Source organism: Juglans regia, chromosome 7 (assembly GCF_001411555.2).
Source record: "Juglans regia cultivar Chandler chromosome 7, Walnut 2.0, whole genome shotgun sequence".
Lineage (NCBI taxonomy): Eukaryota > Viridiplantae > Streptophyta > Magnoliopsida > Fagales > Juglandaceae > Juglans > Juglans regia.
In genome coordinates, this window is record NC_049907.1 from 17,460,868 (window position 1) to 17,474,434 (window position 13,567).

Genomic DNA, 13,567 nt, shown 5'->3' on the forward strand with positions numbered 1-13,567 from the left:
GTTTTCACATGCATTTGTGGCTACTTGGTAACATAATTTTATCAAACCAGAGTATCGACTAGCAGCTGGTTTACCACTCAAGTCATCGTAACTGCTTCGAATGAGACCATATCTACGTTTAATGTCCTTCCTCCACCTCTCCATAATGTACTTTTCCGGCAACACTTGGACATCCCTTGCGGCAAAAATTGAAAGAATGTGCCTACATATAATCCCTCTCATCTCAAATAGTCCACACATGCACTTCGCCTCACACTCATCTTCATTGAAGTACGCCTGCAAAGTTGACTTCTTGATGCCGTCTTCTTTTTTTTTTTTTTTTTTTTTTAAGAAGAGGACGGTACCCCAATTTTATTAAAGAACCCTCTCTTGTGGCGGAGGAAAACTGTGGTTACAAGCCAGAAGTCTGGGGGTTATACATAAGCAAAAAGGACCAGAACCCAGACCTCACAAAAACCCTAGGCCTCAAACTAAATGCCAGTTTTAAAGAAAATACAAAGGATTCAATCCAGCCAACCTAAAAAACACCTGCAAGAAAAAACAGCTCGGACATATAAGAGGAAAGTAAGAAAACCGGCTGGAATTAGAAAGTACCTCACTACGATATACGCAAATAGGGGAGACCAATTCTATCCATGCGCAGAAGACCTCTTAATTTACTAGGCAAATTACCACGATCCTCAGACCACTCCATATTCAAGCCCTCCGCTCCCATTTTGGCAAGGAAATCAGCAACGGCATTACCTTCACGAAAGACATGATTCACTCTATAATCCAGTTGTTCCATGCAGACTTGAAGCTCATCCCAATAATCCTCAAGGTACCAAAGGTCACAATTTCTTTTTTTAATCCAATTAACCAGAATTTGGGAGTCAATCTCAATATCCACTCGAAAAAAACCAAGATGACAACATCTCCGGACACCTTCAAGCAAACTTCTCAATTCAGCAAGATTATTAGACCCCTGGCCCAAGGGAACAGCAAAAGCAACACACATCTTACCACTGGCATCACGAATGACACCCCCAGCCCCGGATGGGCCAGGATTGCCCATACTACTCCCATTTGTATTAAGCTTAACCCTATCCCGCAGGGGTGGGTTCCATTTCACCACAGAGATTTTCTTAGCTCTCGGAGGCAAAACATGGATGTCCATTCTTTTTAAAATGGCAACATCTTGATCTCGTAGGATTTTTGTTCAATTGCATGATTCTACCAATCTCTTGATGCCGTCTTCAACTACCCTTTGGTCATTAACTTGATACGTGGTAATTGCCCCTTCTGTTTTTATGACAACACAATGAGAGTAGATAATCCCCATTACTTCTGACTGCACTTCTTTAAATTTAGAATTCGTGTACACAGCTTGAAATTTTTTCTCCACGGGTAAATGAGATATACAAGGGACTGTGCAATTGAATGAGTGGAAATCCGCTGCCATCTCATTCTCTACTTTCTTCCTCAGTGCATTGTCGAATTGATCAATGAATTCTTTCAACGTAGTCCCTAAATGTACATATCCATCAAAAAAGGCATTCATGCTCTCACTCCTCTGAGTTGTGCTCATCCCAGCCCAAAATGTATTTTTCAGGTATACGGGAACCCAATACATTCGCTCACTATAGAGACTTTGAAGCCATGCATTTTCCTTCAAATTGTAAGTGTCAATAAACACCTCCCAAGACTTCTCGAACTCGTCAGAAATTTGAGAATCATAAACACATCTCTGCAATGCACTTCTCAACCCACACTTAAATTCAGCATGTGAGCCCAACTTCTCTGGTAGTTTTCTCATTATGTGCCACAAACAGTATCTATGCCGGGTATTTGGAAAGACTATTGCAATAGCATTTTTCATGGCCCTGTCTTGATTAGTGATAATAGCTTTTGGCGCCCTCTCATCCATACATTTCAACCAAGTGTCAAATAACCAAACAAATGTTTCAGTATTTTCACTTGATATCAAACCTGCTCCCAGCAATATTGACTGTCCATGGTGGTTAACACCAACAAACGGAGCAAATGGCATGCCATATCTATTTGTTAGGTATGTTGTATCAAATGTCACAACATCCCCAAAATAATCATATGCTGCTCTGCTGTGTGCATCGGCCCAAAATACATTTTTTAATCGACCCTCATCATCCAAATCCATTGATGAGTAAAACTCATCATTCTTATACTGCATCCTCTCAAAATAACCACGAAGTGCATCAGCACCTCCTTTGCCAAGTCTAAGGTGTCGAGCCTTATCTATATAATTCCTTGCATCTTTTTCAATAAATGGAAGTTTCTCAAAACCACCAGCCTCGACAACCAATGCGTTAAAACTTTTGGCCATACCTATGCCTGCCTTGTCGTTAATATCTAACTGCCTCTTCACAGAATCATCAATTGCTCGATTACATCTAAAAAATCTTGCCTTTTGTGGACTTAACCTATGGTTATGTGCATTGCAGACAGTAGTTATACGTAAGACACCATCAGCCAAAACTGCATTAATTCTCGCCTTACAATCAGTCTTCGTTGTCGGGCGTGGTTTAGACATGTTGGTAATACGTTTCCTTGCCTTACCGCCACGAGCACACCCAAGTGTTACATATCTAACACTCCCATCATCTTCCCTTTTACTTTTTTGGGTCATTATGCCGAATCCAGCCTGTCTCCCATATTGCTTGTAGTAGTAAATGAGTTCTTTCTCAGTTTTAAAAAACATCCCCGGCGTTGATTCTGAAACCCCATCAGCATCATTTCCTGGTGTTGGTTCTGAAACCCCATCATCATCATTTCCCGACGTTGGATCTGAAACCCCATCATCATCATTTCCCGGCGTTGGCTCTAAAACCACATCATCTTCATCATTCCCCATCAATACAACATGATTATCATTCACTACCTCATCATCTCTCACATTTGGGGTATCCATATAATTACTGCTTTCTGAAAAAAACAGTGGTCGCCTAGTAGATGTGCATTCTTCCCCTTTCTCCATCAAGAACAATCTTCATATATTTTTGAAGCACAACATTAGAGTAATATATATATATATATATATATATATATATATATATATTTAAAGCACAACAAATTAACACTCCCATATGTTAGTAGAAGCAAATGAAATAGGTAAAATCAGATATACTGTTTCTAAAAATAATCTAGTTAAATCTTGTTTATCTACTCTCATTTACTTCCACTAAAATCTAGTAGAAGCAAATGAAATAGGTAAAATCATTAACACTCCCATATCCAACACAGTTGTAGATAGTTGACAAAAATTGAGAGTAGATAATTGTGGCATGTAGTCTATTCCCATTTTTTTTTTTATCAATTATCCTTGCCCAGCCCAGCCCGTAAAACCATCCCATTCTTTGTAAGTCAACATCAAACTCAATCCATAGCTCTTGAAGTGGGTCAAGTTGCTTTCTTCAATCAGAAGAATGGTGGACCAAATAGGAAGTTCAAGCAAAATATCTACCCACCGAAATTCTCTAATCAGAAAAAATCCTCTGCACTCAAAACTTTCAGCAGCAATTCTCAAACAATCGAAGCAGGCTTTAGTTGATATATTCCAAGGATAATAAGGTGAAAACTAGTACTGGCTGGTTCCATAATATGGGCATATATTATTCAGGTTGATGATTATATATATATGCTCATTTCAAATTTACAAACAATTATATATATATATATAGCTAGCTGTTTAGATCCAGAAAATATTCCTTCCCAAAAAAAGCAGAATAATGCAAGAAATAAATTAAGAACCATATATCTGTGTTTCTGATCAGTGCATGCAGTTGATGGTGGAGAAAATAAACAAGCATGCGAGCCTCTAAAATCTCAACTGAGCTAAAATAAACAAGTGCAGAAAATAATAAAGTGCAGCAAAATTCAGAAGATACCAACAAAATCGTCTGCAGTCGATGGTGGAGAAGGCCTTGGCGTCTGTCGATGGTGGGTTTCTTCTCGATGGTGGTTCGGGCATGCACAGAGAAAACCCAGAAGAGGGAAAAACGTGGGAGCAGCAAGGTGGATCTAAATTTGATTTTTGGTTCAGATTTAGGTTTTAGAGAAAAGGGTAATTTAGTCAATTCACGGATTAAAATGGGGATAAAATTGTAAATTCAGCACTAGGACTGCAATACAGTCCTCTTAAGAGGACTGTATATAGAACGACTCAAAAAAAATTAGATTTCCATCGTCAAATAATCAGAGATCTAAGATTTTTGAACCATACAAAGAGGGGAGACGCATGATTAAAGGTGACAATATGTGACACGACCCGTTAACTCAATACGAACATGACACGATAAAAGCGGGTTAGGATTTAGTCTTAACGGATTTGAGTCAAAATAAATTGACTCGTTAAGACACGATTGCTTAATGGGTTAATAATAGATCAATCCATTTTGACCTGTTAAGAAAGTTAAAGTTACAATTATATCTTTATACCTAAAAAATAAAATTGTTAGAATTTTAATTTTATATTTTTTTTGTTTGAATTGTAATTTTAGACTTGTATTTAGTTTTATATTTTTTTATACATATTGTGATTTTAACATTTATATAAAATTATGCTAAATTTAACTAGATGAAACGAGTTAATTTTGGGTTTGTTTAATCCAATTACAAAAAGGGTCAAAACAGGTTGACACGACACGACTCCTTATGTTAATAGGTCGTGTTAGGGTTTAAGATTTTGACACGATAAGCTTAACGGATCGGGTTAGAGTTGACTTATATAGTATAATATACATATATTGACACGAACACGAACACGACCCGTTAACACGATTTGACACATGTATACTAGATATCTGGAGGAGAATTGAGAAGGAACCAATGGAGAGGGGCGATTATGGCAGATGGCGAGGGGCAATGGCCATTGAGGAGGGCTGTGAGTCGCATGGGTCTGAGTGAATCAGAGTGAGATTGAGGAGGAGATGTAACTTTGGATCGCAGTGGGATTGTTAAACTACTGTAAAATTGACGCTGTCTCAGAGCCTCCATACGAATAAAAAAATTTATTATTAATACTTAAGTAAAATTTAATATTATAGTAATTTTATTTTATATCATGATCAAATATTATATTCAAATTTATAATATTAATTTTATATTATATCAAATATTATATTAATTGACACCAATAATAAAGATAAAATTTTATGATATATTAATTAGCAATTTAACATATAATATATATAATATTATATATAATATATAAAATATTTAATATACAAAATTAATAATGTATATATATATTTATAAAAATATCAACCCATCCAATTTGGCTCAAACGGGATCTCCAATTTATAAAAATATCAACTGGTCTGATCCGGTGCTTTTATCGTGTTTGCTGTATTAGCTGTCATAGAGAGATCCCCTACCAAATAAAGGAGTGTGGGAGTCATTCACACAAACTGTCGCCACTTGATGGGATACGTTTAATTTATGAATTTATTTTGTAAAATCTCTAGATGACTGTAATACTTCTGGCAAAGTATCAACAAGCTCTAGCTTTGCCGAAGGAGAGACAAAGCCTAGAGAATTATTTAGATTAAAACCTCAAAGTAATAATATACATACAACTTTTTTAAAGCTTTAAATTAAGAGTATAGAGGCAGCCAACAACACAAACAACGTTGGGACCAGCAACTAAAGTTGTATGACACAGAATATATTCCAAATATAATCATGACAATGCGCTGTAAATGTGTGCACAATGAAAAGATTACAGGGCAGGAACCATAACGCCATTGAAAGGAAAGAAAAAAATATCCCACGCTGAACACCTTAACCTAATCACAGTAAAAATCCTTTCCAATACATAATTTTAAGCATCACTAGATTAGAATCTCAAGTCATCCTATCGGTGAAAAATGAGTTTGACGAGCCACAACACGATTCAATATCCAGAAAGAAGCCTCAACTATCCTAAAACAGCCATCACCCAAGGAAGCAGCAGTGGACCAGCTTATCACAACGATCACATATTACCAATTCCTAACTTGCTGTCAACAAATTTATCAAAGGAAGACAGTCTTAACAAAAGTGAAAGATCGAGGGAGCCACTTAACAAAATACAGACCAGAAATCACTGTCCCTAACACCAAAACCAAGAAATGCATCACAATTAAGGTTCTGCTCCTGATTGATGGCAAGAGTCTAACCCATCCTCTGGATGAAGTGCGTCAGTAATTGCAACAACAGGTGGCTGTGCAATGAGATTGGCCCCAGGAGAGACATTACCTTGTGTACCTGGGGACATAGGAGACATCCCTGATTCAGGAGCAGCCTCAAATTCAGGTATTGTAAGATCTTGTTTATCTGGAGTTTTTTCATGTGACCTCTCATATCTATCATAGCTGCGGCTGCGGCTGCGGCTGCGGCTGTGGCTGCGGCTAGGGCTGCGGCTGTAGCTACGATTACGGCCACGAGACCAGCTTCGGCTATGACTACGACCCCTGCTCCAGCTCCTACTCCTGCTTCGGCTTCGGCTACGGCTACGGCTGTTGCTGCGACTTCGATTATTACCCCATGTTCGAACTCTTTCAGGGCTACGGCTATAACTTCTGCCTCTACTCCTATCGGCAATGTCTCTTCTGTTGTCAAATCTTCCCCGTCCCCGGCCACGTCCACGCCCATCCATATTGTTGTACCGATCATATGGGCCACGCTCATTCCTGCCCCGACCAACATGCGTACCACCAGGACCACCAAATCCCCGTCCCCTGTTGCCACGACCAGGAAAGAAATCACTTCTACCACCATGCCCACCAAAACTACCATCTCTTACACCTCCACGTCCACCGAAACCAACACCCCTCATGCCTCCACGTCCACCCAAGTTGCCATCCCTCATGCCACCGCGGCCACCAAAGCCACCATCCCTCATGCCACCACGGCCAACAGAATCATAACGACCATAACCAGCCCCACTACTACCAGAATCAAAATGGTTCATGCCACCCCGATCCTTGCCAAAGCTCGGTGCACCACGTAAAGCCAACTCTCTCACCTCTGGAGGCACATGCTGGTTAGCTCCCTCCAGAACTTTGATCAAATCAGCAGCGTATTTCCAGTCCTGCTCAGAGAAGAAGGTGTATGACACTCCAGTGGCACCAGCCCTCCCAGTCCTTCCAATGCGGTGGACATAGTCCTCAACCCCAGTAGGGAAATCATAGTTGATCACCACCCTGTAACATGAAACTCAAAATAATATAAGCATGATATAAATGGAGCTAAACACCAGGACAATAAATATTAAACTCATTTCTAACCTGGCACATATATGATTTATGATCATGCAAAGACAATAGCTAACCTTATATCTTTGATGTCAAGCCCACGGGCAGCAACATCGGTGGCAACCAATATAGGGGACTTTCCACTACGGAACTGATTTAAAACCCAGTCTCTCTCACCCTGAGACTTGTCCCCATGAATTGCAGCAGCCCCAAAGTTACGCCCAATACTACGTGCAAGCTGATCACACAACCTCTTCGTGGAGCAGAAAATAATAACCTTCGAACCCCGTTCTTGGGCTCTAAGGATCTGCTCCAAGCGCCTCTGCTTCTCCATTTGTGGGACTACCTCAACATACTGCCAAATAAAAAAATATCATTGATTTTAAGATATGGATGAATTACAGAAAATCTGTATAAGAATGACATATTTAGCTTTTATTTGTGGTTGCAGAGCCTAACATTTAAGTATAAGATGACCAGACTATACTTTATTGTCAAAGCAACTGATGGTGCGGTGTCATAACTAACAGACAGCCAGATACCAGTTGGACAGCATCTCACAATACCCTCAAGAAGATCAAGCATATCTAGCATAAACGTGATGTTTATAACTAATAACTATTGTTGATAACTTTTATAGTTTCCAGAATATGGTGGTGTTAGCCAAATAATAAAAATTAAAATCTAGTATCATAACTACCTTTATTTTTATTTCTTTTATATTCACCATACAGATGAGAATCCATAAATGTGGGTACTGGAACAGATCAACATTTAACTATAAAGAAAGTTTTGAGGATCGTGAATGGACAATGGACAAGATTAGAACATTTTTCCTTCATACTTTATTCCAGTGGTCGATTGTAATAAACTTCAATGGCATGAACGTCCACGATTTCCTTGTATCTTTAGACACTCATGCATAGGTGCTGCTCTTATATGTCCCGTGTACTTGGCTTTGCCTTTTTTAATAAAATTCTTATTTACTGATTAAAAAAACTATAAAGAAAGGGTATGCTATATATAAGAGCAAAAGTAACAATGACACATTACCACATTGAGATAAAGAACTATCATTTTCTGCATCAAATTTAAGGATAGAAGCCATGTTTTGTTAGTCCAAAGGTACCTGAGTGATGGCCTTGTTCGCAGCAAGCTCATCAACACTGCCAATGTTAACCTGAACAGGATTAACAAGAAGATCGCCTGCTATCTTTCTTACTTCTTTAGGCCAAGTTGCTGTGTACATAAGCGTTTGTCTGCGTGGGGGTATCTCATTCACAATCTTACGAATTTGAGGTTCAAAACCCATGTCAAGCATTCGATCAGCCTCATCAAGCACAAGAAGGGAAACTTGTCTAAAGTCAACCTTCTTCATCTCGAGGATGTCATTGAGACGACCAGGAGTTGCCACAACAATATCTGCTCCTCGATCTAATTCTTTTAGCTGTGGGCCCTTTGGAGCACCACCATATAGGCACTGAAACAAGGAATTGAGCTTCAGTCCCATGATGAACCAAAACTCTAAAGCAAACAAAGCTACAATGAAATTTTTTTGTATAATAAAGATGATAGGCGAGCACTTAGAACCCACTGTGCAAGAGACTCCAGATGAACGGCCGAATTTCATGACTTCATCTTGAATTTGTGTAGCAAGTTCACGGGTTGGAGCCATAACTAAAACTGTTGGGCCATTCTGAGGATTATTACGGCAATGTCTAAGGAGAATGAATGCAGGGACCAAATACCCCAATGTTTTTCCAGAACCTGTTTTCGCAATTGCCACTATGTCCCTACTTTGCAGCGCAATTGGCCATGTCTGTGCCTGAATCGGCGTGGGAGATGTGAAACCAGCAGAATATATCTGAAACAAGAATATGCAGGTAATCAGCCCCAAGAAAATTAAGCATGTCAGAGTCATTTTCCAGATAAAAAGTAGTGTTTGATAGTGTATCACAAGAGTGTGAATATAACTTAGAAAAAAGGGAAAAAAAATCATGGGTATACGGTTGCTTACAGAAGCAACTCGAAGCAACAAAAGAGGTCAATAAAGACATAAGAGGCGGAGCCAATAAGCAAGAAATGCCAGTCACATTAGGTGTGAGTTGGATGAAGGGCCAACCACCCTTCTAGAAGATGCTCAAGAAAGGCTCCAACTGTACATTTTGCAGCCTTGAAAAATCAGGATAGTTGTTGCATGTGTAAGTGTGCCAATAGCAGTGCAGCGTACGACATATGCTCCTCCACCGGAGCAGATATCGCACCTGCGACAAGTGAGAATTTATGAGTTTAAAAGTAATACAAAATTAATAATAAAAAAAAGGAATGCAATGGATCCTATATTTTGTTTTATAATCGCAAGCAACAGAACACTAAATCACAGCACAATTAAAGCTAACCTCTCTCAATAACTCTGGAGGGAAACCAGTGGCTTCAAATGTCATGAATGGTGCTGGAATATTGTCCCCCTATTCATTTTAAGAAATATATCAAACTCAAAACGATTCAATAAGAAAATATAACAACTCCGGCAATATGAACATCATTAGCAACTCCTTATTTATGCAAGCATTTGGCATGATCTACTTTTCATTTCTAATACAAAATAACAAATAACGAGGCATCAAACACTAGTACAATTCTTTAGGGATCCCACTTATCTATTTTAACACATACTCAAATCTTTTTTTTTTTTTATAAGTAAACACATACTCAAATCTCTTAGAAAATAAGGAAAAAAAAAGAAGCATTTGAATAGGCATTCTCGCATTCACTTAATCAAACTAGCAATAATCAAGCCACCTAAAGTACTGACCGTTGCTGTGACTTCGTGCTGTTGGCAGTAAGCTTCAACAGGTGTGAGACTAGAAACATCTGTAGTTCCTAAAAAAGGAGGCCTCATCAAAGCATTATTTGAGAATGGCGGACCACCAGTTGAATGAGCGAATGAGTTATGAATGGAATGCCCTGTGATGGCATTCGGCCCACTGGTATGACCAGGCATCACATTATGAGATGGGACACCACTGATCCACTTATCCTGCAAAAAAAGAAAAACATCATCAGTGGTCCCATATATCTTGATCATAAGTAGTTTGTTTGCCCCAAAAAAAATTAAAAAATCAGTACAAGCAAAAGATAAAAAGAGAATGGCAAAAGGAAATGAAACAAGCTTCTTATCTAGTATTGTCCTAATCCCTATTTGTTCAAGTTGACCAAGAAAAAATATCTTAGATATATTATCAGTGTAATGTATCAAGAAAAGGCCCAAGCCATACTAAAAAAGGATTAGTTAATGATACATTTAAAGCCCAATAGAATCATTATAAAAATCAAGAACTTCTCCTTCCTGAGCAAATCGAGATCCCCCATTCACAACCTATACTCACTCAATATGGGGGCATCACAAAATTTCCCTCAATTACCTTGGTGGTCAAAACATGTATATAGAAGCATAGATATACAGAGGAAAACAATAATATTTTATCATTATCTAAGAAAAATAGATCCATTATTTCATTGGGGTGCTACCAAAGATCAAAACTGAAGGTTGAACAATACCTGCGGATTTCTTGCCATAGGTATCCCTGCAAGCTTGGGATCCTTGGAACCAGCAGGCCCTTCCTTGTTAGCATTATAGTAATATTCATTTGCAGTTCTACCATGCAAATTATCCTCATGTATCTTTGATCCAACCGCAGGCAAATTAGACTTCTGACCATGCAGCATTGGTGGGCCCATCTGATTCTGAAACCTAGGACCATGTTGCTGGTGAGCCAAATCAATCCTCGTTTGCTGCAATTGACCCATAGGAGGCTGCTGCATGTTCCCCAAAGTACCACCATACTGTTGGGCTTGACCTGGATGAACAGAAATCTGTGGCATCTGAACCGAGTTGCTTCCAGAAGGAAGGTTCTGAACAGATGAGGTACCAGGTTGCTGGACCTGGGATGGAGAAAATCCAATTTGGTTTCCATTCTGGAAATCAACTTCCTCCCTATTTGGGAATGCAGCCTGATAATCCTGTTGATTTGCAAATGGCTGCCCTTGTGCGCTATGCTGGGCATGCTGCTGTGAATTGTGATGTCCTTGGGGAAGCATGCTTTGCTGATATGCCATGTATTGCAGTTGCTGGTGTGTAAATTGATGTGTTTGTGGTTGGGTCATGTAAGAGCCTTGATGCTGTGGTTGTTGCCCAAGTTGCTGGGGAAGTTGTTGAACAACTTGTGGTAACTGCTGGGCTGGCTGCTGAGGCATGTGCTGACTCTGTGCCTGTTGGATTTGTTGACCCGGGTAGATCATCATGTGTTGCATTAATTGCTGCGGCTGTGTCAGTGCTGGCTGCCCTTGCTGATGCATGGGTTGTCCCAGTTGCGAACTTTGTTGTGGTCCACCTTGTGCGATTTGAGATCCCTGCTGGGGAGAAACCTGTGCTGCCATTGAACTCTGCTGTTGTGCCACCATTTGTCTGTGCTGTTGAGATAACTGGCTCACTTGTACTTGTTGCCCCTGCTGTTGTGGGGCTTGAGTTATCTGCTGCCCAACCTGAGCCACCACACCATTTGGTGGCATTGATTGGGCTACCGGTATTGAGGCTAACTTAGGCGTAGAAGCAACAGGAGGCTGGCCAGCTGGCAATGGTGGAGGCAAAGAGGATGGCTTTTCATATTGGGTGACATTGGTTTCAGGATTCCAGTAATATAACACACCCGTGCTTCCATCAATCAAACCCTTCCAAGGTTTCGGAAGGGTGGGATCATCAGGTGCATACCGTGGACCAAGGGAAGCTTGGGCAGACTCCGCTGTAGCCATGCAGAATATTTATCTACAGCCAAATAAAATCCTCACCTTAAACATCAAAATTGAAAACTACATACCCTTTATTCAAATTAAGGATAAAACTACAAAACATCTTCCTTAGATCGATTCATGCAAAACCCAACATATTATCCCACGAGTCCTTGCTCAATTATTTTTCATCTCTCACTTATACTTTGAATACAATCTCGTACAATTTTATATAGCAAGACCAAAACCATCCCAGCCAATGCAACTACTGGCAAGCATTGTCCGTTTCAATGCCCCAAAAGATGGATTCCAATATTCAAGTTATTCTTAAAAATAAATAAGAAAATAAAAACAATAAACCCTAGAAGAAATATGCCACTACACATTCCTTTAAGCGATAGACCAGAACGCGTGACTGACCCAATGAAATCGAGACAAAAAAAAAATCACGTATCATTTTTTTAAAAATAAATGAAAATAAAAGAGAAGAAAGCAACCTTTCGATCATAAACCCCAGAACATATGAAGTACACAAGGCATAGATAAAATCGTCAGTTCATCGCAAGAACGCTAAAAGCAATTCTCACAAGCCCCGGAAACATCAAAATCAATAAAAATGAAGAAAGTAAAATAATTATAATAAATAAGAAAATAAAAGGTAAAGTTCGTCGGAATTGCGTACCTAGTGGCTAGTAGAATAAATAGCAGAGCTTCCAATCGGAGTACCTTCTTTCTCTCTGCTAACAATAAAGTTGCAGCAGAATAAGAACCCTAGGATCGAAAACTTTCTTCTAGTCCCGTGCGAGGCTCGGACTAGAAGCCTAGTTTCGGACTTCGGAGAATGGGAAAGAAAAATCTTTCAGGAGAAAAAAAAAGAAAAAGAAAAAAGCTTGGAGGCATTCCGATGTTAGGGTTAAGGAGGAAGTATCCCCTGGACCGATACTATAGTTAAGCCTTTACGATGAACGGCCCTGATTGTCCAGAATGATTTAATCGCCCACGTCGATTACGAGGAAAATGAGAACACGCAGAGGTTCACCGAGTATCTTGGGTCATGTTATTGATATTGACCGGACCCATGGGCCGATACCCCCGTCCATGTAACCTCGTATTAAATACAGAAATACAACTTAGCATCTCTGCATCACATATTAATATATAATTTTTATTTTTTATTTTTTATTTTTTATTTAAATACATATATTTATATATTAATATTTATTTAAATAAAATATAAATCATATGTTACTATGTAGTGTATAGATGATGAATATCATTTTTCTATTAAATATTGTGAGATTGATGTTTTATATTTGTTTTTAAATTAAATATATAATTGATCTCTAATTTTTATTGCAATATTTTTTTATTGCTCGAGATCACACTAGGAGTGATCCAGCAACACTTATTTTTTTTATATTTCAATATTTTAATTTTTTTTTAATTATTATGTCTTTTAATTTATATCATTCATTTTACCTCTGAGCATTAGTTATGGCCTCAACAAACTTTAACCAAAATTTGACTAA

General features: G+C 38.9%; 2 protein-coding genes across 3 annotated transcripts; both read right to left on the bottom strand.

The window, feature by feature from the left end:
* Positions 1-1,198: 1,198 nt before the first annotated feature.
* Positions 1,199-2,926, bottom strand: LOC109001126 (protein FAR-RED IMPAIRED RESPONSE 1-like). Its single transcript, XM_018978269.2, has 2 exons — positions 2,137-2,926; positions 1,199-1,968 (listed from the first exon to the last, which is right to left on the bottom strand). Exons 1-2 carry the CDS (start codon positions 2,924-2,926, stop codon positions 1,199-1,201), a joined length of 1,560 nt encoding a protein of 519 aa, XP_018833814.2.
* A 2,755-nt stretch (positions 2,927-5,681) lies between these two features.
* Positions 5,682-12,897, bottom strand: LOC109001168 (DEAD-box ATP-dependent RNA helicase 40). 2 transcript variants are annotated; one of them, XM_018978335.2, is made up of 8 exons: positions 12,721-12,896; positions 10,812-12,075; positions 10,066-10,290; positions 9,650-9,718; positions 8,845-9,114; positions 8,380-8,730; positions 7,328-7,605; positions 5,682-7,199 (listed from the first exon to the last, which is right to left on the bottom strand). In XM_018978335.2, the coding sequence occupies exons 2-8, from the start codon at positions 12,060-12,062 to the stop codon at positions 6,137-6,139; spliced, it is 3,507 nt and encodes a 1,168-aa protein (XP_018833880.1). In that variant the 5' UTR covers positions 12,063-12,075; positions 12,721-12,896; the 3' UTR covers positions 5,682-6,136. The 2 variants fall into 2 exon arrangements, with proteins under 2 accessions (XP_018833880.1, XP_035547734.1); XM_035691841.1 differs by having other exon boundaries at positions 8,380-9,114; positions 12,721-12,897.
* Positions 12,898-13,567: the final 670 nt, after the last annotated feature.

What these genes read in the sequence shown, in the direction of transcription:
- LOC109001126 (XM_018978269.2), bottom strand. Translation starts at nt 2,926, where the DNA reads ATGGATACCCCAAATGTGAGAGATGATGAGGTAGTGAATGATAATCAT. An exon ending in AATGGATTTGGATGATGAGG is followed by an intron (nt 1,969 to 2,136) that starts GTCGATTAAAAA and finishes TGCTGGGAGCAG; the next exon opens with GTTTGATATCAAGTGAAAAT.
- LOC109001168 (XM_035691841.1), bottom strand. Translation starts at nt 12,062, where the DNA reads ATGGCTACAGCGGAGTCTGCCCAAGCTTCCCTTGGTCCACGGTATGCA. An exon ending in CTATGGCAAGAAATCCGCAG is followed by an intron (nt 10,291 to 10,811) that starts GTATTGTTCAAC and finishes CTTTTTTTGCAG; the next exon opens with GATAAGTGGATCAGTGGTGT. An exon ending in CTTGACATCAAAGATATAAG is followed by an intron (nt 7,200 to 7,327) that starts GTTAGCTATTGT and finishes TTCATGTTACAG; the next exon opens with GGTGGTGATCAACTATGATT.